The sequence below is a fragment of the Halichoerus grypus genome, chromosome 7, assembly GCF_964656455.1.
Source record: "Halichoerus grypus chromosome 7, mHalGry1.hap1.1, whole genome shotgun sequence".
Classification (NCBI taxonomy): Eukaryota; Metazoa; Chordata; class Mammalia; order Carnivora; family Phocidae; genus Halichoerus; species Halichoerus grypus.
The window spans coordinates 24,681,035-24,705,815 of NC_135718.1; the positions used below are offsets into that span (position 1 = coordinate 24,681,035).

The following is a 24,781-nucleotide window of genomic DNA, read 5'->3' on the forward strand; positions in this document are numbered from 1 at the left end:
GGCTCGGGTACCTGCCAGCACCCCTGGCCACCCTCCTGGGATCTTTGTCACCGTCAGTGGTGAGCAATGCCGGGCAGAGCCACATGGGGCCAAGACAAGCAGCTCCAAAGCACTAAGTTTCAAACCTCAACCAAGATGAGTGGAATGACCAGGGGCTCTTGCGTTTCTGTCTCCCCCCCTTCCCCCCCTTCCCCCGGGGCCCAGGGCTTGGTGCACAGCCGGCAACCAGAGGCATTTGTTGGGACAAATTGAAAGTGTGTGTGACGCAAATCCAACAAAGTGACCTTTGCCTGTGACTGGGTTTGGGGCATGTTTATTTTTTTAAGGCAGGATGTCGGCTGTAGAACATTTTGTGAGCCATCCCGAGCCCTGACAGCACCGGTGAAAATCCTGACGTCATTAGTCCGGGCGGACAAATGGGTGTTTCATTTCCTGCTTTGGAATTCTTTCAGTCATAAGACCCTCGGTGTCTCCCAGGCCCACGCCAAAGTGGGAACGTGAATGACACTCATGCATGCCCATGTGGACAGCAGCTCTCGTGTGCCAAATGGAGAGGATTTGGGCCTGGAGTGTTTTCTTCTTCCTCCTCTTCTCTAGCTTTCCAGCTCACCAGGGAGGTTGTGGACGGTGCCAGTCTGTGGTGATGAACATCACTGATGGGCAGGCCTTGAACCCCCACATCAGCGTCAGCACCAATAATCTGGAGGTCAAACTGGGCCAAAGGCCAAGGAGCCAGGAGGCACACAGGCTCCCAGGCTCCCAAACGTGCTTGGACATTAGCACTGGGCACTAGAGATTTCTAGAGAATCGTTAGAAGGTATGGGCCAGAAGAGTCACACAAATGGATTATCAGAAAGAATACATTTTCTGTCTCCACGTTTATTGGGAACCTCAAGGAAAACGAACAGAGATTGTCTGACCCACCAAAACAATTCCTGATGCACAGTCACGACATGCTTGGGAATTCTGGATGGTGAAGGGGTGGACTGAGGCTCAGCAAGTTAGCCCATAGTCAAAGGCATCAGGGTTGTTCTGAAAATAAAGATTCAAGAAGCCCAAGAAAATGTTCTTATCTATGAGAAGAGCACACACTGTGGGGTCCTGCTTCATGGCCGCTGTCCAGAGCCGAAGTGCTGGTGTGTGGTTCAAACAGCTGCAGGACAGGAAAGAAGCGTCAGCTCGTCTCAAAGGGAGGCCATCGGGAAACGTGGCATGCATTGCTTTTTAGAGTTACAAGACACAAAAGGTTGGTTTATTTGGGCCGTAAAGTTATCTTAGTTACCTTATTATCAACTGATCGTGATCATATATAGGAGGAAAATCTTATTTTGGGAACAGTTGTGTGTGTTTTGAATTACAGAAGTTGTTGTTGCTTTTAACAACACCATTAAACAACACCGTTAAAATACCTGTGGACTGCCTGCTCTGGGGAAATAAAGTGTGTGTGCTTCACTGTTTACCCACAAAAAGACAACCCCCTGTCATTCTTAGATTTTTACTGTAGGGAGTTTGAAAAAAGTAAAGACAAGTAGTTCCCAAAAACACTTTTTAAAAATCAGCAAAACCATCATCAAACCTTGAAATAATGGAGCTGACCAAGCCCTTTCAAAGATGGATCGGGAAATGGAGGTCCAGGATATACGAGTGACTCGCTCAAGATGGTACAACTGGTTAGTGGGAAATCTGGGAGGGGAGGGTTCCCGGGCCATGGTTTGGTGTTCCATCCCCAGATGAGACAGGTTTTGGTCATGTTTATGTTGAGACATAGTTTAAAATATCTAAATATGTTCTATCTGACCTTCCTTCGGAGACAGCCAAAGTGGGAGATGCGGGAGAGCCCTGCTGGGTGGGTTCAGGCCCACACATTGTGAGGGTATAATGTAGTTCTTTCTCGGCAGGAGCCGGTTCCCCAGCACCAGAATTGTCCGGCACCCACCCTGTGACTGGCTGGGAGGAGAGCAGGTGCCCACATAAGTTCAACGTCTCTGAGCATCATGGGAACAAAGCCCGTGTTCTGCCTGGGAACCCTACACGGTCTCCCAGAGTCCACCGGGGAATTTCTTCTACTTTAAACATCCCTACATTTCCACAGTGAATGGCTGGCCATTCTGTTTGTTACCCAATCAACCCCATAGCCAAAGGTCTTACTCGGCGATTCCATATACATCCAGTCGCTCAAACCAGGGCCAAAAGAGGTAATCAATCATGGATATACAGTCTCCACCAAAGAAGATGGTGTTCTGATAGCCAAGAATCTAAAAGTTTAAACAGAACAAAAGCAAGTTAATTTACTTACCTGCTGGCATATTTAGAGATGCTAAATACAAATATCAAATTGATTCCCAAAGAGGGAGAACCAAGGCTCTGATTCTCCTTCCAATTTGTTACACGATGCGTCTGCCCTTTTCCTGAGGTTTCTTCCACTTCCGTTAGGGCCAAACTCCCAGCCACGCTCAGCCCTTCCCCCCTTTCAACACTGGAGCAATGGAGTGGCTCATCTGACTAGGGAATCTGGAGGAAAACCCAGGGAGTGGCTCATCTGACTAGGGAATCTGGAGGAAAACCCAGGCAGAAGGAGCGTAGCCCCGACCTCTTAGCCTGGAACAGGTTCCTCCGAGTGCTAAGCTTTCCATGGAGGAGCTCAGTCCCAGGAGACAGGGGCCCTGCCCCACACCAGCCCATGACTGAGAGGGAGGGGACCTCGTTAGCAACCCTATTTGCTGCAGTTGTGATCCCCATTCTCCAGGACCCACTTTATCCATAATTAAGGGGATACCACGGTCTCCATATGTCTTCCTCTTTAGACTTATTTCTCGATTCAAAACTAACGCAGGAAAGAGCAAATGCTATTTAGTGGATTCCCTCAAATCTCAACACTGTCTTTATATCATATTTTCTTTTTTTATTTGAGCTCTTCGAACTTGTTGACACTTTTTGGCCACTCAACACTATCAACTTTTTACATTAAAATAGAATTTCTCATTACCAAATGGGACAGATTTACCCAGACAGATAGACTGTAAAGTGTAAAGCAAACAGATAAACTCTTAACAGATAGCCAAAATACAGTAAAAAAAAAAAAAAAAAAAAAAAGTAGTTGAAAATTTTCCAAGCAAAAATGCCTAGGAGAGGTTATTGTTGAGCCAGGTCTTTTCCAAAGAGAAAAGTATAGTGCCAATTACCTAACTAAATCAAGCAAACAACTCTCTTTGACCCATATAACTCATAATCAACTACATACTTCCCTATAGCTAGAGAGCCAGATTCCTATATCCTTTATCTGGATTTCTGTATTCCTATCTCTATCATCCGTACTCCAGCTTATGAACTCTCCGATGTAGTCTACAGTTGTAGTTAAGAACGTCAGCTCAGGAGCAGGCAAACCTGGTCCTATGCTAGGCTCCACTTCCTATTCAATATGGAATCCCAGACAACTTACCTACCTACCTCCTCCTCCAAGCCTCACTTTCTCATCTGTACAATGGTGGTAAGTTAGTGCCCACCTCAGAGGTTATGGTGAGGAGTGACGTAATCATGCATGAGTAAACATAAGCTCTTACAATGAGAAAGCAAAGAGACGTCCAAAGCTTACATCTACAGAGGGCAGATGCATCTCTGACAGAAAAGATCGATGGGATCCTGCACCTGCCACCCTTCTCAGAAGAGAAAGCAAATCTTGTTGCCCTAAAGTCCAAGTTTTCATTATCCCCCAATATGGCATGGGGGAGTTCCACTAGTGTCCTGGAAGTCTGAAAAAATTTTAGGTAGCGTCACTTTGTTCAAGAAAACTAACAGGATGGTACTAAACCACCTGAATCTGGCCAATGAAAACTCAAAACAGAGGCTATTTTAAGGCATAAGGAAAACAGATCTGACTTACATCAGAAAGGAACAAATTGTTCAGTTTTTATGGATTCCAGACCAGCAAATCTTCTTTATGTTCACGAATGGATAATAATTACCCAAGCTTTTACCACTGGCTTCAAGACATATATCTCCAGCTTATTATTGGCTTTCAGGGCACAAATCAGAATGAAATCTAAATCAACCAACCCTGGAGCAAGTAAAGCTCTTCTGTTTACAGAGCAGCAGTGTTCTTGGGAAAGTCCTTGTCAAAACAAATCATATATGGACATTTATTGGAACCCATGATAGGTCCTTTGGTAAAGTGATATTTTGAAAATGGATAACTGCTTAGTAATTGATATTTATTTAGTATATACTTTTAAAGCTTTTTATTTACTCAAAGTAGGAGTATGTCTTTAATATACATGTTATAGATACAATTAATTCTTATATAAACACTCAAAGTAATTCAAGCCCTATCAAAGTACACGGTACAATAAAAAGTCAAGATGAGCATAGACATGGAATGGACGAGACCTCACTTACCCTCTGCCAGCCCCTCCCAACCCCAAAATACACAGTCACAGTCCCTCGGACTTTCTTCTTTGTTTTAAGATTTTATTTATTTATTTGAGAGAGAGAAAGCCAGAGACAGAGCACAAGCAGAGGGGGAGGGGCAGAAGGACAGGGACAAGCGTGGAGCAGGGAGCCCGATGCGGGGCTCAATTCCAGGACCCCGGGATCATGACCTGAGCCGAAGGCAGACGCTTAACCCACTGAGCCACCCAGGCGCCCCTCTTGAAATCTTTGAGACCCTCAGTGGGAGCGCTCCCTTCCATGTGAACCTGATAACCCTCCAGACCTGTGCAGTGGCCTTTCCCTTGAGAATCACAGAACATCAGTATGGGAGGGGTCACCGGAACTCCTCTAGTGGGACTCCCCTCCCGTTTTACCATTTATTTACACCATGCTCATTACACAAGGGATTAGAGATGCAGTGTAAAAAAAAAAAAAAAAAGTGTACCATAAAATATTAACCATGGAAAATAATAAAACGCTAAGATCAGAGAAAACAAAAGTTAGAACAGAGGGTCAAAACAAGGAAGGAAAATGACATCAAGATATCAAGCCCGGGGTCCCGCAGAGTTCCTTAAATAAAGTTTTGAATTTGACTTGAGTTTCCTGGCTGCTGAAGGGGAGAGGAAAACATACCGGCGAGACTGATTCTTGCCTCTCAGGTGGAAGCACAGACTCTCATTTTCAGGAGAGCAAACAGTCCCAGGGAGTTAAAGGAGCTCTCTGGGCAGCGCAGAGCGAAGACGAGAACAGCATTCTCCTTGTTCCCAGACCAGAACCAGCCCTTGTGTCGCTGAACTTCAAATACCTAAGTATAGGACTCTAGTCACAGCAGCTTCGCCAAGTCGCTTGTGAATTCTTTGTTCTTTAAATTTAAGTATCAGCAAAAAGCTGAGAACTGGCAAACTCGGAAAGCCCTGCCCCTCTGGAGCCAAGGCTTCCGCTGTGAGCTTCCCCGTAAGAACTCCCTCCTCGGTCCTATTTTCTCTCTCAAACAGGGGCTTTGCCAGAGCACCTACCCCACTGGGAGATGAGACACAAATCACGGTAAAAAACTAACAAGCAAAACAAACAAACAAACAAAAACAAAAACAAAAACAGACAAACAAAAAACCTTATCAAAATTCTCTCCTGGGATGCCCGGCTGGCTCAGTCTGCTGAGCACGGGACTCTCGATCTCACGGTTGTGAGTTCACGCCCCACGTTGTGGGTAGAGATTACCAAAACTAACATTTTTACAAAATTCCCTCCTTCCTGTTCTATTCCATTGATAACGTCTTCAGGCAACTTTACTAATAAATAGTTCTCCTGTGTTCTCAGTTTAAACTCAGTCGCTTGCTTACAGCCAATTAGCTACTCTGACAGATTTTAGGATAAATAGTAAAATAAGACAGTAGGATTCCCACCCCCTGAACGTGAAAAAGCCCGGATGGAAGAGGCCCTGGTCTTCTTCGAGGGCCTCTCGGGCTCCCCCAGGAGGACCCAAGAGAGGTTCGCGCGAGAGAGCCGGTGGAAGCAAGAAGCGCGTCGGGCTCCCCCTTGTGGCCGTCGGTGGTGAGGCGCCCTGGCCGTGGCTCCCCCGCGAGGTTCACCAAGGAAGGAGGTAAGAGAAATCTGTAAGGTTTTGGAGAGAGAAGCAAGATCATAAAGAGAAGCAAATCCCAGACTTCTTCACACGAGGCATTCTGAAAAGCTTCCATCTAGAGTCCTGGGTAGTGAAGCTTGGGATCAGCTTCACTAACTGTGCTTAACCTTGAGAGGTCCCTGCCCTGCACCCTGCCATTGCCGGCAAGGACAGACAGCCCGGTGGCTTGCAGCGGCGTTGGCTGTCCTTGCTGGAGAACAAAGAAAGACCTTTTTCTTCATGGAAACGGTTCCTAAGAAGCAGAATCCACCCCCCACCCCCAAAGGACACAAAACCACCTGCCGATACATGAGCAAGGCAGGCCCTTCTCCAGAAGCAGCAGAAAAGTACTCAACTCCAGCGCAGAAATCCTGAGTCCATAAAAGTAAGAGAGGGTTCTCAAGATTTCAAATTTCAGGTTCCTGTTACACCGAAGTGCAGCTGAGGTTGAGCTAACGAGAATGAACTGATTCCCTGTAAAATGAACCAACGGTAATAGAAACAAACTTGGAGTACATATAAAAACCATTTCTCCTCTGGAACGAAGCCTCAGACGTAGGGTCTGGAACAGAACACGCCCCTCCTGCTGTTCATCAGTTATGACCTAGAGTCCCCTATGAAGATTCAGAATGCAATTTGTCAACCTTTGGGGCTTAAAGGACCATCCTGAAAATTCTTTTTTTTTTATTTTTTTATTGTTATGTTAATCACCATACATTACATCATTAGTTTTTGATGTACTGTTCCATGATTCATTGTTTGCGTATAACACCCAGTGCTCCATGCAGAACGTGCCCTCTCTTTAATACCCATCACCAGGCTAACCCATCCTCCCACCCCCCTCCCCTCTAGAACCCTCAGTTTGTTTTTCAGAGTCCATCATCTCTCATGGTTCGTCTCCCCCTCCGATTTCCCCCCCTTCATTCTTCCCCTCCTACTATCTTCTTTTTTTTTTTTCTTAACATATATTGCATTATTTGTTTCAGAGGTACAGATCTGTGATTCAACAGTCTTGCACAATTCACAGCGCTCACCATAGCACATACCCTCCCCAGTGTCTATCACCCAGCCACCCCATCCCTCCCACCCCACCCCCCACTCCAGCAACCCTCAGTTTGTTTCCTGAGATTAAGAATTCCTCAAATCAGTGAGGTCATATGATACATGTCTTTCTCTGATTGACTTATTTCGCTCAGCATAATACCCTCCAGTTCCATCCACGTTGTTGCAAATGGCAAGATTTCATTCCTTTTGATGGCTGCATAATATTCCATTGTATATATATACCACATCTTCTTTATCCATTCATAATCCTGAAAATTCTATGCTGGAATCCTTTTAATGGACTTAACTTCTTTTGTCAACATATATGTGTATAGTAGTAGAGGGGGAAGCTAGTAGGCCAACGCTTGACAAGTCAAATATCTTTAAAGTGATGGGTGGTGGATGAAAATATAAATGGATGTTTTTAATTTCCCCTAACGGGTAAGATGACTTCTTACTCGTAAAAGCTGTGGGAGAAATCACAACAGGAAAGACCTATATAGCACGATATTGCTAAATGTTGTATTTCTATTAAGTATAAATAAGATAAGCCAGACTAAAAGTTAAAAACAAAAGAAACAAAAAACAAGTGTTTTTGAAAAACAGGCAAATATCCTTTATATATAAGGACCTCATTAAGAGGAACTTTTACAAATCAACAAGGAAAATCAGGAAGCTCTTGATAGATGGGTAACAGACCATTTTCACAAACAAAACACAAAGAGGTGGCATACTTGGGGGGAAAATCTTCTACTTCACTAGCAATCAAAGAAATACAAATTAGGTCAACAGTGAAAAACTACTGCTTCTCTCCAAAGCAGGCAAATATCTTCTTTAATGAAATCTCCCCCCAGTGAAAAGTGGACGTGCAAAGAGAATTTTTATATACTGCTGGTCAGGGGCAAACAGCACAAGGCTTTGGGGAAGCAATTTAGCAGGCACACAGCTCAAGCCTCTTAATGTTCATACCCTTTGATCTGGTGATTCCATTCCTGGAAATCTGACCCAAGGACATTCTCAAATAGAGAAAATGTTTTTTATGCAAAAAAAAAGCTGCCGTTTCTTGCAGCACCATTCACAATGGTAAATGACTAGAAACAATCTAAATATTCCTGATGCGGGTGCTGGATAAAATAACTCCGGTTTATACACATGGCAAATTATGTAGAATGAAAGTGATTTTTTTTCTATTTTTAATGATTACACACATAATACAGAAACACATTCTCATTACTTGAAAAAAATTCAAATGATAGAAAGCAGTTTAAATGGCAAAGACCTGCCCTTCCCCATCGCTGCTTTTACCCACTTTTCTTTCCTGTCCCCGTACTCATCCCTTTCCCAGTAGCAGCCTCTCTTAGGAGGGCCAGGGGTATCTCTCTAGGCATTCTTCTGGACATTTATTTACATGTATATGTACACATATGTACATTTGTTTTCTTCTACAAAAATGGGATCATGCCATCTGCATTACTGTGTAAGTCACTTAAATATTTCTAGGCAATCTTTCCATGTCAGTATACATGGATCTACCTCATCCATTTTAAACTGCTGTACAGAATTCCACAAGATGAACATAATTTATCTAACCATTCCCCGTCTGATGTATGTTAAGGTTTATAATTTTTCACCCTCATAAATAATGCTTCTCTAATAAATGCTCAATACATATAAACAAGTATTTACAGAGTTTATAAAAACATGGGAAGATCTTTACATCATAATGGAAACCTAGTTCCATATACAGTACAATTTTAACTACATAAAAATATACATAGCAGAAAAGGACAGGAAACAAACAGTCCAAAATGTCCAAATGTCCAAAACAAAAAGTCCAACCAGTATTTGTTTCTGGGTAGTGGGATTATGGATTTTTTTGTCTGAGTTTCTATATTTTTCTGTATTTTCCAAATTCTCTCTAAAGAACAAGTATTTCTTTACAATTGGAGAAGAGTAAAATTAATCTCTAGATAATAGGAATAATCATTATTCTATTATTTACATGGTGCTAGATGGTATAGTGGGAGGCTATTAACAGAAATACAGCAAATATTAGTTTACCTAGAAAGCAGCTGTCAGAAGTGGACAATTGATGAAGTTACCAAAGTAGCAAGAGCACTAAAACCACCCAGTCAGCCTCTGTCAATAGAGGATAATCAGTTCCCTGGTGTGGAAGGATGGTGGTTACAACTAAAAATGGTGTATTAGTAGATAGGCTAGATCAGCTAGCAAACCCCAGAGAATTGACAACATGGGTCCAACACAAAAACTTGCTCATAAATGCTCACAGCAGCATTACCTGTAGTAGCTAAAAAGTGGAAACAACCCAAGTGTCCATCAACTGATGGATAAACAAAATATGGTATATCCATGCAATGCAATACTTTTCAGCCACAAAAAGGAATAAAAGATGAACCTCGAAAACATTATGTTAAGTAAAAGAAGGTCATGAAAGGCTAACGTTTTATGTTTCCATTTACATGAAATGTCTAGAACAGGTAAATTCATAAAGATGAAAAGTAAATTAGTGGTTGCCTATGGCTGGGAAGGTTTTGAAGAAATGGGAAGCCAATGCTAATGACTAAGGGATTTCTTTTTAAGATGATGAAATGTTCTAGAATTAACTAGTGGTGATGGTTGCACAACTATGTAAATACACTAAAAACCACGGACTGCACACGTGAAAAGGGTGAATTTGTGGTATGTGAATTATGTCAATAAAGCTGTTATAAAAAATAGCTAGTAGCAATGAATTTAGTTTGTAGACATGGTAAGTTAATTGATAACAAGATAAATTTTGCTTATAAATCATTTGCCATACACAAAAGGCTATAGAAAATTATTTTCAGTGAACAGTTAGCCAGATATAAACTTTCTTTCCTTCCTGTCCTAGTAACATCAAAAGAGAAACAACCAAGCAACATATAAATAATTTCATTATTGAAGTTAATAAAAATTAAAAAAGAGAAATAGCAAAACTTAACCAAGACACTATGGTCTAACTGGGCACAAATGTATTCTTTCTGGAGAGGAGAAAGGACAGGTTAAAAATTAAGGTTATGGGAGAAATTCTGTATCAAGAAAATATTTAACTAGAGATGCTCCTGGGTGTTGTAAATACAACTTATACAGACTCGCCCTCACGCAAACAGCAGCACACACAAGCCACGTAATCAAATTGGGCGAGGTGGGAAACTTTGCGTGGAGATACCACAAGGCAGGCTGGGGAATGCCAAGAATTAAAAACACCAAGTGTCCTGTGGACCCCACAAGCTGAAGGCCTCAAGTTACTAGGCAGGTTGTCCCTCCCTCAGCGTTTCTCCAGAGTTATCTCTGTTACTGCCCTTCTCATTCCCTTTTATTGAGTTCTGCTGATGACTAGCAGGAGCTCAAGCAATAGCCAGAATACAGAATTCATTATGCACAGAAACACTGACTTAGAGCACAATTCTGAAGCATCAGAGAAATCTGGCCGAATCCTGTCTTTCACTGCCCTTGTACTTGAGCTGACTGCTTCCACAATGAAAACATTTAGAATGAGGGCACGGGCAAAAAGAAGGAGGAGGAGGAGGAGAAGGAGGAGGAGGAGAAGGAACAGAAGCAGCATTGCTGAAAAGTCTGGCACATTCAAATCCACAAAGATAAAAACGAAGGTGGGCTCAAAGTGCTATTCTGACATGGTGAAATCAATCACAAACATTATAAAAAGAATAAAGCTAAAAAGATGAGTACCACTGAGGTTGATTCAGTAAAGGCTAGAAAGTTGGTTTGAAAACAGAAAGCATGGTTACAGAATGGCCTCCCCGTCATTTTAAAACTCACGAAAATGTTCAGAACAGGAAAGGAAGCAGGGAAGCTGCTGGTTTGATCATGAAAACAGCAGTCGTGCATCTCAAAGAATTGTGAACCTATTACAGAAAAATGTGGTTATAGAACAAGCACGGTTAACCTTTAATTTGGATGAAACTATTTTTTAAGAAAAAATTTTAAAGTCAGGGCATTTACTTCAAAAGAAGAAACTGTCAGGGTTTAAGGCTGTAAAAGGTAAAATGAGCCTTTTGCTTGAGAATAACATGGCAGAAGATTATGTATCTCAACTTGCTTATCCCTCAGAAAGACCACATATATTTAATACACTTTCAGCTCTCACAGAATCCTGATTATACAAAACCATGCAAAAGAGTTGCACAAGTCAGGGAACATTCTCTATCAAAATTATTCTGACAAGTTTCTATCTCACTAGAATCTCCTAGAGTCAATATACTGGTATTTAGATGATTGGATCAAATAATTCAAGCTAAATGGGCATGTTTCAGATTCTGATATTACTTACATTTTATTTATAATTCATGCTAATGATGGGACAAAACCACATTCAAATCTGCTAGAACAATGCTGAATACTCACTCACTCAGACGTCCTTAAATATCATCAGTGAAAGCTACCTAAACCTGGGCTAGTTAACAGGTTATTTCTAGGACTCAGCTACTGAAGATAAAGTGGAAATGTGTTATTCAGTGATGTGCCGGAGCTGACCAATCACCAATCACATCTCTTCTCAGCCCTGAGCTTAGAGACACAGCATTGGTAGGTCAAAATCAGCCTTTGGTGGGAGTATTTACATCACTGAAATCAGAAAATGGTATAAATCAGAGCTTCTTTTTCTTCTTTCTGAGAGTCATTTCTTATAGATGATTATTCATCATCTATAAATACTGCAACTGTACAATTCTAATATTTGAGAGAGAAAAAGAGAGAGAGCACGAGCAGGGGGAGGGGCAGAGGGAGAAGCAGACTCCCTGCTGAGAAGGGAGCCTAACGTGGGGCTCCATCCCAGCACTGTGGGATCATGACCCCAGCTGAAGGCAGACTCTCAACCAACTGAGTCACCCGGTGCCCCCTGGGAAAGCCTTTGAATAAAGGGGCCTGGCCTTTGCCATTTTTTCCCTCTGTTCTCCTTTCTGCAACCTGGAGCTTGGATGTGATGGCTGCAGTTCCGGCAGCTGTTTTGTCATTTTGAGGATGAAAGACTTATACTAAAGATGACAGAACAGATGGAAAGAAAGATCCTCAGTCCCTAGTAACTATAAAAAAGCCATCAAAATAACCCTGAACTGCACTACCTCTGGCTCTTTTGTGTAAAAGAATAAAGCCTCATAAAATAAGTTTACAGTAGGTAGGTCCCTTTTACCAACAGCCAAATAAAATCCCTAATGAATATAAATCTTAGCTTCATTGGCAGAAAGTACAGAAGCCATGCATAGCTACTTAAGGAATGTGGTACCTCAGGGAAAGGAAGAAATTCATCACATGCCTTTCTCCCTTCCTTGCCAGATTGTCTTTTCTTTTCTGGAAATGACATGATTTTATATATTGAAAAAAAACCCAAAGAATATACAATAAATATTAGAGCAGGATACAAAATCAATATGTGAAAATTAGTTGCATGTCCATACCCTATCAATGGAAAATCTGAAAAAAAAAAATTAAGAAATCACTTCCATATACAATAACATCAAAAAATAAAATATCTAGGACTAGATACAATAAAAATGCAAGATTTTTTACATTGAAACTACAGTTTCAAAATTAATTAGAGAAGATAAAAATAAATGGAATAAAAAAACACAGTATGGTAGTGGCATAAAATCAGACACATAGATCAGTGGAACAGAATAGAGAACTCAGACATAAATACATTTATACCAGGAATATAAACTGGTATAGCCACAATGGAAAACATCATGGAGATCTGTCAAAAAATTAAAAATAGAACTACCCATATGAACCTGCAACTCCACTTCTGGATATATTATCTGAAAGAAATGAAATCATTATCTCAAATGAGATATCTGCACACTCATGTTTATTGAATCATTATGCACACTAGCCAAGACATGGAAACAACCTAAATGTCCTATGATGGGTGATGGATAAAGAAAATTTGCTATGTATGGTTTTTTTCACTATTTTTTTCATTTAAATTCAATTAATTAACATATAGTATATTATTAGTTTCAGAGGTAGAGTTGAGTGATTCATCAGTCTTATAAAACACCCAGTGCTCATTACATCACGTGCCCTCCTTAATGTCCATCACCCAGTTACCCCATCCCCCACTCCCCTCCCCTCTAGCAACCCTCAGTCTGTTTCCTATGATTAAGAGTCTCTTGTGGTTTGTCTCCCTCTCTGATTTCATGTTGTTTTATTTTTCCCTCCTTTTGCCTATGATCCTGTTTTGTTTCATAAATTCCACGTATGAGTGAAATCAAATGACAACTGTCTTTCTCTGATTGGGTTATTTCACTTAGCATAATACCCTCTAGTTCCATCCACGTCATTGCAAATGGCAAGGTTTCATTTTTTTGATGGCTGAGTAATATTCCAGTGTGTGTGTGTGTGTGTGTGTGTGTGTGTGTGTGTGTGTGTACCACATCTTCTTTATCCATTCATCTGTCGATGGACATCTGGGCTCTTTCCCTAGTTTGGCTATTGTTTCCTTGCCACATTTTCAAGAATAATTTTATAGCAGGTGAGTGGAGGGCAAGCACCCACAAGTTAAAATTAGATGACTAGTAGCTGAACTTATCAAAGACCAGCAGAAAGAATAAGTCTGGGAAAGCAGAAGTTATCAGAGTGACCAGGCTAGGGACCCCGCATTGCTTCTTCCACTGTATCTGACCAGGAGAGGGGCTCCTCTTTGTACCTCTTCAAGGTTGCAGAATTCCTGACGCAGGGCTAGCTTCAGATCAGCGCATTCTCTCCCGCATCTCAATGCTACCAGACACTCCTTGGTCAAATGTGGGACCTAATCAGAGAACACAGGTTCTTAGTGGAGAAGTCTGAGGAAACTCTGTGCTCTGCTCTGCCTAAAAATGCAGCCAGAGCTTTATCACTCCAACTTAACAGGCCAACACCCACATCCAGGCTCCCCACCTCCTCAGAGGGTCATCCCTGTGGCTCCAGAAATCCACTGTCACGACACCATGGTAAAACAGGGTGCTTTAAAAGTGGTTCTCCAGTGCTCCTTACTTGCTCAGGTACTCCATGCTGTACAATCTTAGGCGGGGCACTTAACCTCCCTAAGCCTCAGTGCTGTCATCTGAAAAATGGATACAATAACAGTACCCACCCTAAAGGGCACTTGTGAGCATTAAATGAGTTAACTTGTATAAAGCAGGTAGGATAGCGCTTGGTACAGCATAAATGCTCAAGCTATGTCAGCCATTGAGGCCCCTGAGTTCCTTTTATCTCTTTTCAAAGAGAACTATCATTGGGGCGCCTGGGTGGCTCAGCCATTAAGCATCTGCCTTTGGCTCAGGTCATGATCCCACGGTCCTGGGATTGAGCCCCGCATCAGGCTCCCTGGTCTGCAGGAAGCCTGCTTGTCCCTCTCCCACTCCCCCTGCTTGTGTTCCCTCTCTCGCTGTGTCTCTCTCTGTCAGATAAATAAATAAAATCTTTAAAAAAAAGAGGACTATCATAAAATTTCCCCATCATTTTTTCTTGGATTATCAACAGGTACCCCCTTTTCTCTCTTCCTCACATTTCCTGGACAGTTGGCACTGTTGCTCCACATAAAGGGCAGTCCCCTTTCATGCATTACCTTTTTCACACCCCAACATTTTTTTACCTGAAACTTTAGAAATATTCCCTTTAACACATTACCAGTTTTCAGCTCTTTCAACGTTCCTACTACCTGTCACACCATCATAACCATGCCATAACCATACCACTTGAGACTGCTAGTTGAAATAGAAAAGAGCCTATGAGTCAAGCCTTTAATCTTTAATATTAGAGGTGACAGCCCTACTATTATTCCATACTAGTTACCCTCCTAAGATGCAGGTAGTATTAAAACAAAACAATTAGATCAATGATTTAGCTTTAAAAATGAACTGACATTTGGGAAACACATACTAAGTAAAATGGACTGTATGTATGTGACTTTTTTAAAAAACTGGATATACCTTATAGAATAACTCCAATAACATCTTTTGGCGAGCCCGCTCATAAGGGTCATATGGATACAGCTTTCTCCCAGGATAAGCATCATCCAGGTATTCACAAGCGATGACAGATTCGTAGATCAACTGACATTTACTGTTCTCCAGGACAGGAATTTGGCCAAAAGGGTGCTTTGTATAGTACCACTCAGGCTTGTTTCTCAGGTTAATGTTGATAACTTCATGTCTTAAAAAGCAAAGGGAAAAACAAGACAGAACAAGAATGAGAGGCTTACGCAGGCAGACACTCACCCCGAACGCAGAAGCAATCAATTTATAAAATTTAAGTTTGCAATAAGTTTTCCGAAGTTTAAGTTTTTCCAGAGAAAAATACATAGCAACATCATTGTCTCATTCACATACTTAAGATGTGGTAAATGTTTTCTCTGCCTTGTCTCACGTGCTCCTTGTGACTCCTGGCTCCAGGAGTTTGAACTTCCTGCCCATTATCACTTCGAGGAGACAGCAGAGCCACGCTGAGAGCCGGGCAGTCTGACTCAGAGTGCACACACTCAACCACAGCATTACAGGGTCTCCTGCATTTTAGAGCTTGCAAATACACATCTGACATTAACAGGTCACAACAGAATATGGCAAATGTCAGCAGTTACAAGCTCGAATTCTGGCATCAGAGCGCCTGGGGTCTGGACAGTCTAGCTTGTGATGTTGGCCAAATTCCTTAACCTCTCTGTGCTCAGTGTCCTTAATTGTAAAATGGGATAATAATTGTACCCATCTCTTGGCATTGTTGTGAGGATTGAATAAGTGAGTATGTCTAAAGTGCTTAGGACAGTGCTAGGTACATAAACATCAATAACCTCTTATTCTTCTCATTATTAATTATTATTAGAGGCTCAAGCCTATAGAGTTACCAGAGGTGCTCACCTATGTTTAAAAGATTAAAGGAAACAAATGGTATGTTCTTTGCTCAGTTGAGGAGATGGTCTTAAATCCTAAAGCAGTGGTTTTCAACAGGGTGTGATCTGGCCCCATCTGCATTGACACAAGTCAATGTCTGGAGACATTTTTTGGTCGTCATAGCTAATGGATAGAGGGCAGGGATGCTGCTCAATGTCCAACAATGCACAGGACCGCACCCCACCCCAACCCAAACACACATATACACACAACCAAGAACTACCTGGCCCAAAATGTCAACAGTGCCAAGGCTGAGAAACCCTGCCCTAAATAAATATTTACATTGGTTCCTAAGCTACCAGTGTGTCACTAAGGGTAAAACATCAAGCTATTGTTATTTTAAAATAGGTAACCTTAGGGCCAAGGAGATTTGAGCAATAAGGAAGAATCTGGAACTACATTCCATATACACTCAACAAAGCAGAATTACATAATTTTGTTTAAAATGTCTCTATATTAGTATTTCTCTGACATGAATCTGACACTCTGAAGTCATCCCTTAAAGGATGGACTCTCCAAGAGTCAAAAGCCTCACTTTGGCTTTGAGGCCAGCTGCACCCCCCCCCCCCCCCCCCCGCACCAGTCCCTATTCCAGCAAAGTGGCTCTGCCTCCCATATCCAGACCTCCTCTGCAGGTGCTGGTTTCACAAAATTCCTTCTGGAAGAAAATGTACCTATTTCTCAAGGATGTCAGAACCTTCAAGACGCCTCTTGACCGAAGTTCGTTTCTATGTCATTGTTTGGAACTATCTGTTCATTCATTCATTCAAAAAATATGTTTAAACACCTACCTTGCACCAGGCTCTCTTCGAGCTCATGAATAAAAGAGACAAAAGCCCTACCTTCAAGAACTTACATTCAGCCTTGGGGGCGGGGGGAGCGGTGGAAGTGGGGCTGGGTAGCGTTGGAGGAAAGAGGGAGAAACAAAAATGTCGGAGGCGGGAAGCGCCGTGAAGGTGAGTGCAAGTGCACTGAAGGGGCTGGGGGCGGGGGCCCGCAGGCTGCAGCAGGCCGAGAAGGCCTGGGGAGCCTCCGCCGTGCCCTGCCTTGGGCAGCGAGGTGGCACGCAGCCTTCTCGCCGGAGGCACCGTTAGGTTTGCACTGAGTTGGCCTCAAAGTTTCACGCACAGACACGGCTCCGAAGAAAGCTCGGCAGTTCAGGACCGCCCGCTACAGAGCCCGCCCTTGGCTAACCCTTTACTGACTTTGCCTCAGAAGCAAGGGACACAAGGAGCCCCTCTGAAGTCTGAGCAGGGCGCCCCGGATTTTGCACACCCCGCGCGCCTGTGCGGCTCTGGCCTCCGGCTTCTCACCTCCGGCTTCTCACCTGATGCCTTTGGCCCGGAGGACAAGGCGCGTCCTGTGCGCGTAGGGGCAGAACCTCATGCTGTAGACGCGGATCTGGCCCTCTGGGACCGGCCCCGGGGGCAGGCTTCCTGTGGGGGGAGAGGAGGAGGCAGGGGCCCGTAAGCCCACCGGGAGAGGGGCTCACTCGCCTCCCCGGGACCCCAGGAGAAGTGCGCGCGCACCGCCTCCCGCGTCCGAGAAGACCCATTTGTATGTGGCTTTTGTACAGAGGCTCCCTTCAAATCCCTCCCCGCCGCGCTGGCCTGGGGGCCAAGGCCGAGCAGCCCCCTCTCCAGAGCCAACTTTCCCAGCCACGCGGCGCCCCCAGTCCGGGGGCCGCTGTCGAGGGGGCTCACCTTTCCCCAAGGCCCTAGTCGCATCCTCCATGATCTCCGAGCGTCTGCGAAGCTGGGAATGCTCGCCGCGGCCGCAGGCTCCGAGGACAGCCGCGCTCCAGCGCGCCCCTCCTGCCCCAAATTCAATTTTTGAGCGACTGAGCTCAGGGGTGGGGGCGGGGGCCTGTAGCGTGGCGAAGGAGGCAGAGGGGAAGTGATCTGGGACGGGAGCCAGGACACCTTAACCAAGAGAGCACATCCCCCGACTCGGAAGCCTAAGAGTTGGGAGTGGGCAAGAAACCCCTGAAAAGTAACCCCTTGCCTTGAACACGTGGGTAGCGCATTCAGTGGGGTCTTTCCTCCACATGAAAAAATCCCTGAAGAATGGGCATTTGAACTCCAGCATGTCCTTCAAAGGAGTTTAATAAAACCTGACCAGGGTAATGATATGTTTTCTTTCGCGCCTTAAGCCCTTCCTCCTGCATCTCCCTATAGGGACATAACCTCCCTATAATGAGTAAGATTTGTTTTATATAAAGCCAAATTTCCTCAGCATATAGCAGATAAGGAAGAAAAATTTGTTAGTGTTGAGATCTTGCATAACCCTGAGAGTGAGTACCTCCTTAAACTTTGTGCCCTAGACCCCACACTTGCTTCAACTTAGTTCTGGCCCTATTTGTGAGATTTTGCCCCAGCTACGGAAAACAGGTGATTAATAGAAACATTATTTACCTAGAGGCAGAAACAAATTCAGCCCCAGCATACATTTCAGAGAAAACTCTTTCTGATTGCTATGGAAAACATGGCCAACAGCCCAGCAATGTGGGGCCACTTGGATGGCTCTTCCATCTATCTTAGATAAAAGAGGTAGCTGGCCTTTGCTCAGACCCTCATAGGCTGAGATCCTGAAATTCAGCAGGTGGTAAAATAACTCCTTTAATTTTACATGACTTAGTTGAAATGGGAATTGTTTGTCGATGGATTGTATAAGACTGACAGGTAAAGAAGGAAAGAAAATTATGATATGTCCACTTACACTAAAGGATTTCCATCGACTACCTTATTTGATTCCCATGACTACTCAGTCAGGCAGCTAGTATTATTCCTAATTTACACAACAGAAAACAGCCTCAGAAAAATGAAATTATTTGCCCAAAGTGACCAGCTAATGGGGTCAAAGAACTTTAAGAGTCTAAAGCCTGACTTATTGTCTTGACCTCTAAAGGCGGTTAACAGTATGAAGAGGAAAGAATATAAGTCCTGGAAAAGATATAGCACATAATAGCTGCTCATACGTTAGCTGAATCTAAATAGCTTTGTTAAAATGACAGAACCTAACTATGTAACTTATGAATGGGTAACTGCTGGCCTTTGGAATTCCAATCTATTTAGAAATTCTTGGTTAATAGATTAACATTTTTTTCTACTTCTATTTTTTCTACTTTTAAAATCTTCAGAATAGGGCGCCTGGGTGGCTCAGTTGGTTAAGCGACTGCCTTCGGCTCAGGTCATGATCCTGGAGTCCCGGGATCGAGTCCCGCATCGGGCTCCCTGCTCGGCAGGGGGTCTGCTTCTCCCTCTGCCCCTCCCCCCTCTCATGTGCTCTCTCTCTCTCATTCTCTCTGTCTCAAATAAATAAATAAAATCTTTAAAAAAAAAAAAAAATCTTCAGAATAGTGACTCAGTTACATTTTTTGCGAAGTCAGAGTGACTTCGTGTGATTTTGAGTAGTTGTCACTTTATGAGAATTGGAGAATGGCAAAAATGTTTGCATAAATGTTCTCTGAAAATAAAATGCATATATGTCAGCAAGACATCTGGTATTGGAAAAGATAAATTGACGTGCTAGCTAACAATTTTGTGCTTTGGGAGACAGATAAAGTAATAGGATGACTACTGTTCTGGAGCTAATTTTGATCAAAAAGAACAAATTGGGTGGTAAAATGAAAGCAACAAACATAACCATGTCATGGGGGATTTTCTGGTAGACAAGCAGATGACTCCCAGGCAGACAAATGTATCCCCACATAAAGAAAGCAGATTTCAAAGAGCTGAGAGAAAATATATCCAGATTCTAAAGGGGAGGGCCATAAGAGGAATGTGAAATTGTTAAAATCAAAATAAATGATTATTTACACGTATTTGGTGCTTTATGTATATTCACTCATTTAATCCTTAAAATAGTCCTATTAGAATTCTATAATTTCATTTTAAAAGATGACTAAGCTGACGTTGGCAAGGTCAAGTCACCTGTCAAAAACCTCACAACTAATAAGAGATAGAGGGAGGATTATGAAGCCTGGAAGTTCAACCCCTGGGGCAGGACTCCAACCAGAATCTTATCTATACCAGAGATGGGCAAACTTTTCTGTAAAAGTCGAGATAGTAAATACTTGAGGCTTCCAGCCATCTCGTCTCAACTACTCACCTCTACATTTTAGAGTGAAAACAGCCATAGATAATATATAAATGAACGGGAGTAGCTATGTTCCAATAAAACATTATTTATGGATGCTGAATTTCAATTTTATATATATATTTAAAAGACTTTTTTTTAGAGCAGTTTTAGGTTCACCACAAAACTGAGAATATATGGAGATTTCCCATATACTCACTACCCCTACACAAACACAGCTTCCTCCACCATCAACATCCCCCATCAGAGAGATACATTTTTACAATCAACAAGCCTGCACTGATACATTATTGCTCAAAGTCCACAGTTTTCATGAGGGCTCACTCTTGGTGAATTTCATATAATTTTCCTGTGGCACAAATTACGGTTCTTCTCTTGATTTTAAAAAACCATTTAAAAATGTAAAAACCATTCTTCGCTCTTGGGCTGTACAAAACCCAGCAGTGGACCGAATTTGGCCTGCTAGCCTTAGTTTGCCCATCCCTGCTCTATATTGACGATGATAGAATTAGCAATGGACAAACTGGGAATTCCACTTGTAAAGTGGAAGGTTACTGGATCACCTTTTTACTATGCCAGAAAAGAATGTATTTCCAACTTTCTTCTCCTCATTGCCACCTTTTAAGGGAAACCAACTCTAAGATTTGGAAGATACTATTTATTAAAAGTATATCTGTGTAGGGGAAGTCACGTTCTAAAATGGGAGTGTATTTGGTGTAGTTACAAAAGAATAGACAGAACAATGGAAACATTTCTTCCTCTGAAAGAAAGCAATATAGTGCCAAGATTCTCACTTGGCACTATATTTAAACCCTGGCTTTGGCACTTAGGCAAGCTCTCTAACCTCTTGGACCTTCATCTTCCTCATCTCTAAAAAGAGAACACGAATAGTACCTACTTGATAGGTTTTGAATATTGAATGAAATCGTGCACATCAGCAGTACAGTAAGAGCTCAGTGTACTTGGACTAATATTAGTGAATAAGAACACATTTAATAGCATAGTGCACTCCAATTTTGTATCTATAAAGATGAAATGCACTGCAATTCTGCTTTGCCAAGCACATTAGAATTGAAATTCAACTCAGAATACTTATTTCACCAGTTACCAATTTAATACCAGTTGAATGGGTTGAATGCTGCAGGCTACATTTCAGTAATGTGGTTTTTAATCTTACCACTGAATGCTATGGTTTCCCTGGAAAGATTTTAATTACAACCTTTAAACTTATCCCTACTTCCTTTTTAAGAACCAATGTGTACCTTTTTGAAATCCTATAAGCAAACTCTCTTTCTTATGTTATTATATCATGTTTATATCTCTATTATACTGATTCACTCAAGCAAAAAGAAAAAAAAAACAACAAATAGTAATAGCACCATATAAAACCTGCTCTAAATCATTTCTAGCTACCTGAAATATAATCAGATCTGTTTTGAAAATGTAGGAAACTTCAGTCATGGGTGATAATGACTCAAGCTTTCTAGGAAAAGAATGCCACTGCAGAAATAATTTCTTTACTCTAATTACACAAGTCTCCGCTTTGAGAAAAGGAGAGAAAGTGGAGTTTGTATTTTGCAGTTTTCAATTTTTTTTTTTTTTTTTGCCACACCAATCTCTGGCAGTAACAGAAACCAGAGGACATTCCTCTTGATATTTTAAAAGCCTAATTTACATGAAAAATTATGTTGGGGTGTTCAAAAATTGTTCACCAAGTTCAAAGAGTGAGATAAGTAAGGCAAAAGGCTCTATTTTCACATAGGCCCAAACTCAGGACTGTTTCCAGGAAGTTAGGATCATAGGGAATCTTGTGTTCTAATGCCTTTGGGACTTTTTAATTTCATTTTTATTGAGATATAATTGACATACAGCTCTGTATGAGTTTAAGATACACAGCATAATGACTTGATTTACCTAAATTGTATAATGATCACCACAATAAGTTTAGTTAACATCCATCTCCTCATACAGGTATTAAAAAAATTCTCCCCATGAGATCTTTTATGTTCTACTTTCTTACTTAGCAACTTTCAAATATACCATACAGCAGTGTTAAATATAGTCATCTCATTGTACATTACATCCCCAGGACTTACTTATCTTATAACTGAAAGTGTGTACCTTTTGACCACCTTTATCCAATTCCCCTCTGCCCCCCCCATCTGTGATATATCAAATAAGATTACTAAAGTTATCAGAAGTGAGACTTCATCTTCCCATTAGGGAAAACTGAGTCAAAGGAGACTTTGTTTTTAAGTACTGGATTCTGCTTTCCTATTCCTATTTCTCTTTACAGCTTGGGGGATCAAAGAAAAAAATTTACAACATTTTAATATGATAACATTTGAATGAGTAAAGGCGGATTTTCAAGATCCTGAAATCAGCCAAAGTCAAACGTTTGTAAAATCAAACAAAACACACTAAGTTTGGAAAAGGAACATCAACACTTCCTGTTAAATCCCAGACATAATAGTGGTGTGTCATAAAGGTGGATACTATCCTCTCCTGGCTCAACCTCTAAATGCTAGTGAATAAAGACAGACCCTGGAGGAAGCATATGTAAACTCCTATCTCTGAATGACTGTAAGAGTTCAGGCTAGCTTGGCGACCTTGGGAAATACACCATTTTCTATGCCCTGGTGTTCCCATCCATAATTTAGAGCTAATAGTACCAATACATCCTGTGGTTTGGGGAGGATTACTTCAGATACTGATTGAGAGGCATTCCCTATCTAGCAAGCATGTAACATTAGCCATTATTTTTATTAGTATTTGAATGTAGCAGGAAAGTCCCATAAGTACTCACAAAGTGAGGACTTTCCCGTGGACCAAATTCCCCTGCCTGCCAGCACCCTATAATGTAGCTAACCTAGTGGCGCCCAATGCACGGCTGAGAATTCCTGATCCGAGGTCTTTACCTGTCTCCAGCCAAATCAGAAAAATAAGCACAATTTAGAGGTTCTTTTTTGTTTGTTTTTGTTTTTGTTTTTGTTTTTCTTTAAGCTAAAGGGGTTCGCTTTAAAGACCTGGTCTTTAAAATTATAGACCTTGCGCTTTTCTTGATGTTAAAATCTTTCATGAAACTCTGATGAAGATAAGTCGTTGGATTTTTCTTCTAAAAATGTTAGGCAAACCCGAAATTCCTGAAAAATCCCCAAATCCAGAATTGACCTCAAACCCCTTCTCCCTTCCAATGCCTCGCAGACCGGACAGACCCACCCGGTGGAGGTGATAAAGACAGACGCCCCGAAGGACCTCCGCGCGCCCAGCTGACTGAACCGGATGCGGAGCGGAGGCTGCAGCAGAGGACGATGGCTGCAGAGGGAGGCGGGGCCCAGGCGGAACCCGCCCCTTAGAACGCGATCCTACCCGCCAACTGGCCGCGGCGCTTGGAGCTCCAGCCAATCCTTAAAGCCTTTGGAAGCTCTACGGCCAAGCAGTACTAAGCTGAGCCAATGGGCGGTCGCGTTACAGGCTGCCGGACACCGAAGTCGCAAGTCCTCCCAGTGTCTGTGGCTGGCAAAAGTGGAAGCCGGGTAGTGGCTGGCCGTGGTACCTCTGCGCCCGGGTCTACATCCGACTGAAATCCGCCCGCAGCCGACCCAAGCCTGGAGGGTGGGGCAGGCGGACGGCGGCAGAGATGGGTCCGCCCGGAGCCTGGGCGTTGGTGGCGGCCGAGGGTAGCGTGCCAGAAGCCTTTTGTGAAGTCAGCCGGTTCTCACTGCCTCTCAGGGTGCGGTCCCCAGATCGCCTGCATCACCATGGGGCGGGGCGGGGGGGGAGCTCGTTTCAAATATGGACTTCGCAGCTCAGCCCAGACCCACTATATCGGAAATCCAGCGGTGAGCTTTAGGTGATTGTTATGCGCTCTTACGTTTAAGGATAAGTACAGGAAAGTGTAATGGGGCCGGTCGACAGCTCCCTGATTTTGACACTAAGAGCAGTGTGCTGGCTGTGTTCTCCAGATCTTTCTGCCATCATCTTAAGGACTCACAACCTCAGGATCTTGGTGAAATCATCTGTAGAATGAAATGATGTTCTCCGACCTACCTTCTTCTCATGGAGGTGAGGTGATGATAAAAATTAGAAGCCCAGTGGGCTTTGGAAGCGTATGGAAGATGGCATGAGTATTTCTGAATTACTCATCCAGATGTACACTGAATTGATGGATGTGGTCTTCACAGTATTTAATTACATCTATGGGACGCCTGCTGGGTACCCAAAGAGTAGGTAGGAGTTGGAGGAATTGGTTGGAAAAATTTGAAGGGGATTGAGATTGGAGACTGGGAGACCAAACAGGAGGACACCTAGTCACCTGATTTTGAAGCGATGTGAGTCTGGCTTCAGTGGTGACAAGGGGAATAAGAAAGGTAGTGAAGTTGATGGAAAGGAAAGAATGAGGAATTGAAAACTTGAGAGGGCAGCTCTTGAAACAACAGGGTATCCATGTGGAAATGTCCTATGGGCAGTAAGAAATCTAGGTTGAAGTTCAGTTCTCACCAGAGATGATGACTTGGAGGTTTTCAGCATAGACTATGATAAAACCCTTAGAATCACGTGAGCATCCTGAGACAGGAAATGTGCTTACATTTCTGCAGGCAGGCCTTAAGGAAACCCCACAGTTAAGCCATGATGTCAAATCAGAGAAGGTGATCCAGTGAAATATGAG

The 24,781-nt window shown here is 42.6% G+C and overlaps 1 protein-coding gene across 3 annotated transcripts; it reads right to left on the reverse strand.

Annotated features, from left to right (window-relative positions):
- Positions 1-859: 859 nt before the first annotated feature.
- Positions 860-24,635, reverse strand: LOC118554016 (glutathione S-transferase omega-2). 3 transcript variants are annotated; one of them, XM_078077137.1, is made up of 7 exons: positions 23,482-24,635; positions 17,718-17,828; positions 17,342-17,450; positions 15,061-15,283; positions 13,797-13,898; positions 2,149-2,255; positions 860-1,153 (listed from the first exon to the last, which is right to left on the reverse strand). In XM_078077137.1, the coding sequence occupies exons 2-7, from the start codon at positions 17,746-17,748 to the stop codon at positions 994-996; spliced, it is 732 nt and encodes a 243-aa protein (XP_077933263.1). In that variant the 5' UTR covers positions 17,749-17,828; positions 23,482-24,635; the 3' UTR covers positions 860-993. The 3 variants fall into 3 exon arrangements, 2 of the variants coding, with proteins under 2 accessions (XP_077933263.1, XP_077933264.1); XR_013449634.1 differs by lacking the exon at positions 860-1,153 and adding an exon at positions 12,375-12,906 and having other exon boundaries at positions 2,197-2,255; XM_078077138.1 differs by lacking the exon at positions 13,797-13,898.
- Positions 24,636-24,781: the final 146 nt, after the last annotated feature.

Excerpts from the sequence above, each read along its gene's own strand:
- LOC118554016 (XM_078077137.1), bottom strand. The coding sequence starts at position 17,748 with ATGGAGGATGCGACTAGGGCCTTGGGGAAAG. Across the intron at positions 13,899-15,060 it reads TATTGGAGTTATTCTATAAG|GTCCCACATTTGACCAAGGA; the intron begins GTATATCCAGTT and ends TTCTCTGATTAG. Across the intron at positions 1,154-2,148 it reads GATGTATATGGAATCGCCGA|CTGTTTGAACCACACACCAG; the intron begins GTAAGACCTTTG and ends CCTGTCCTGCAG.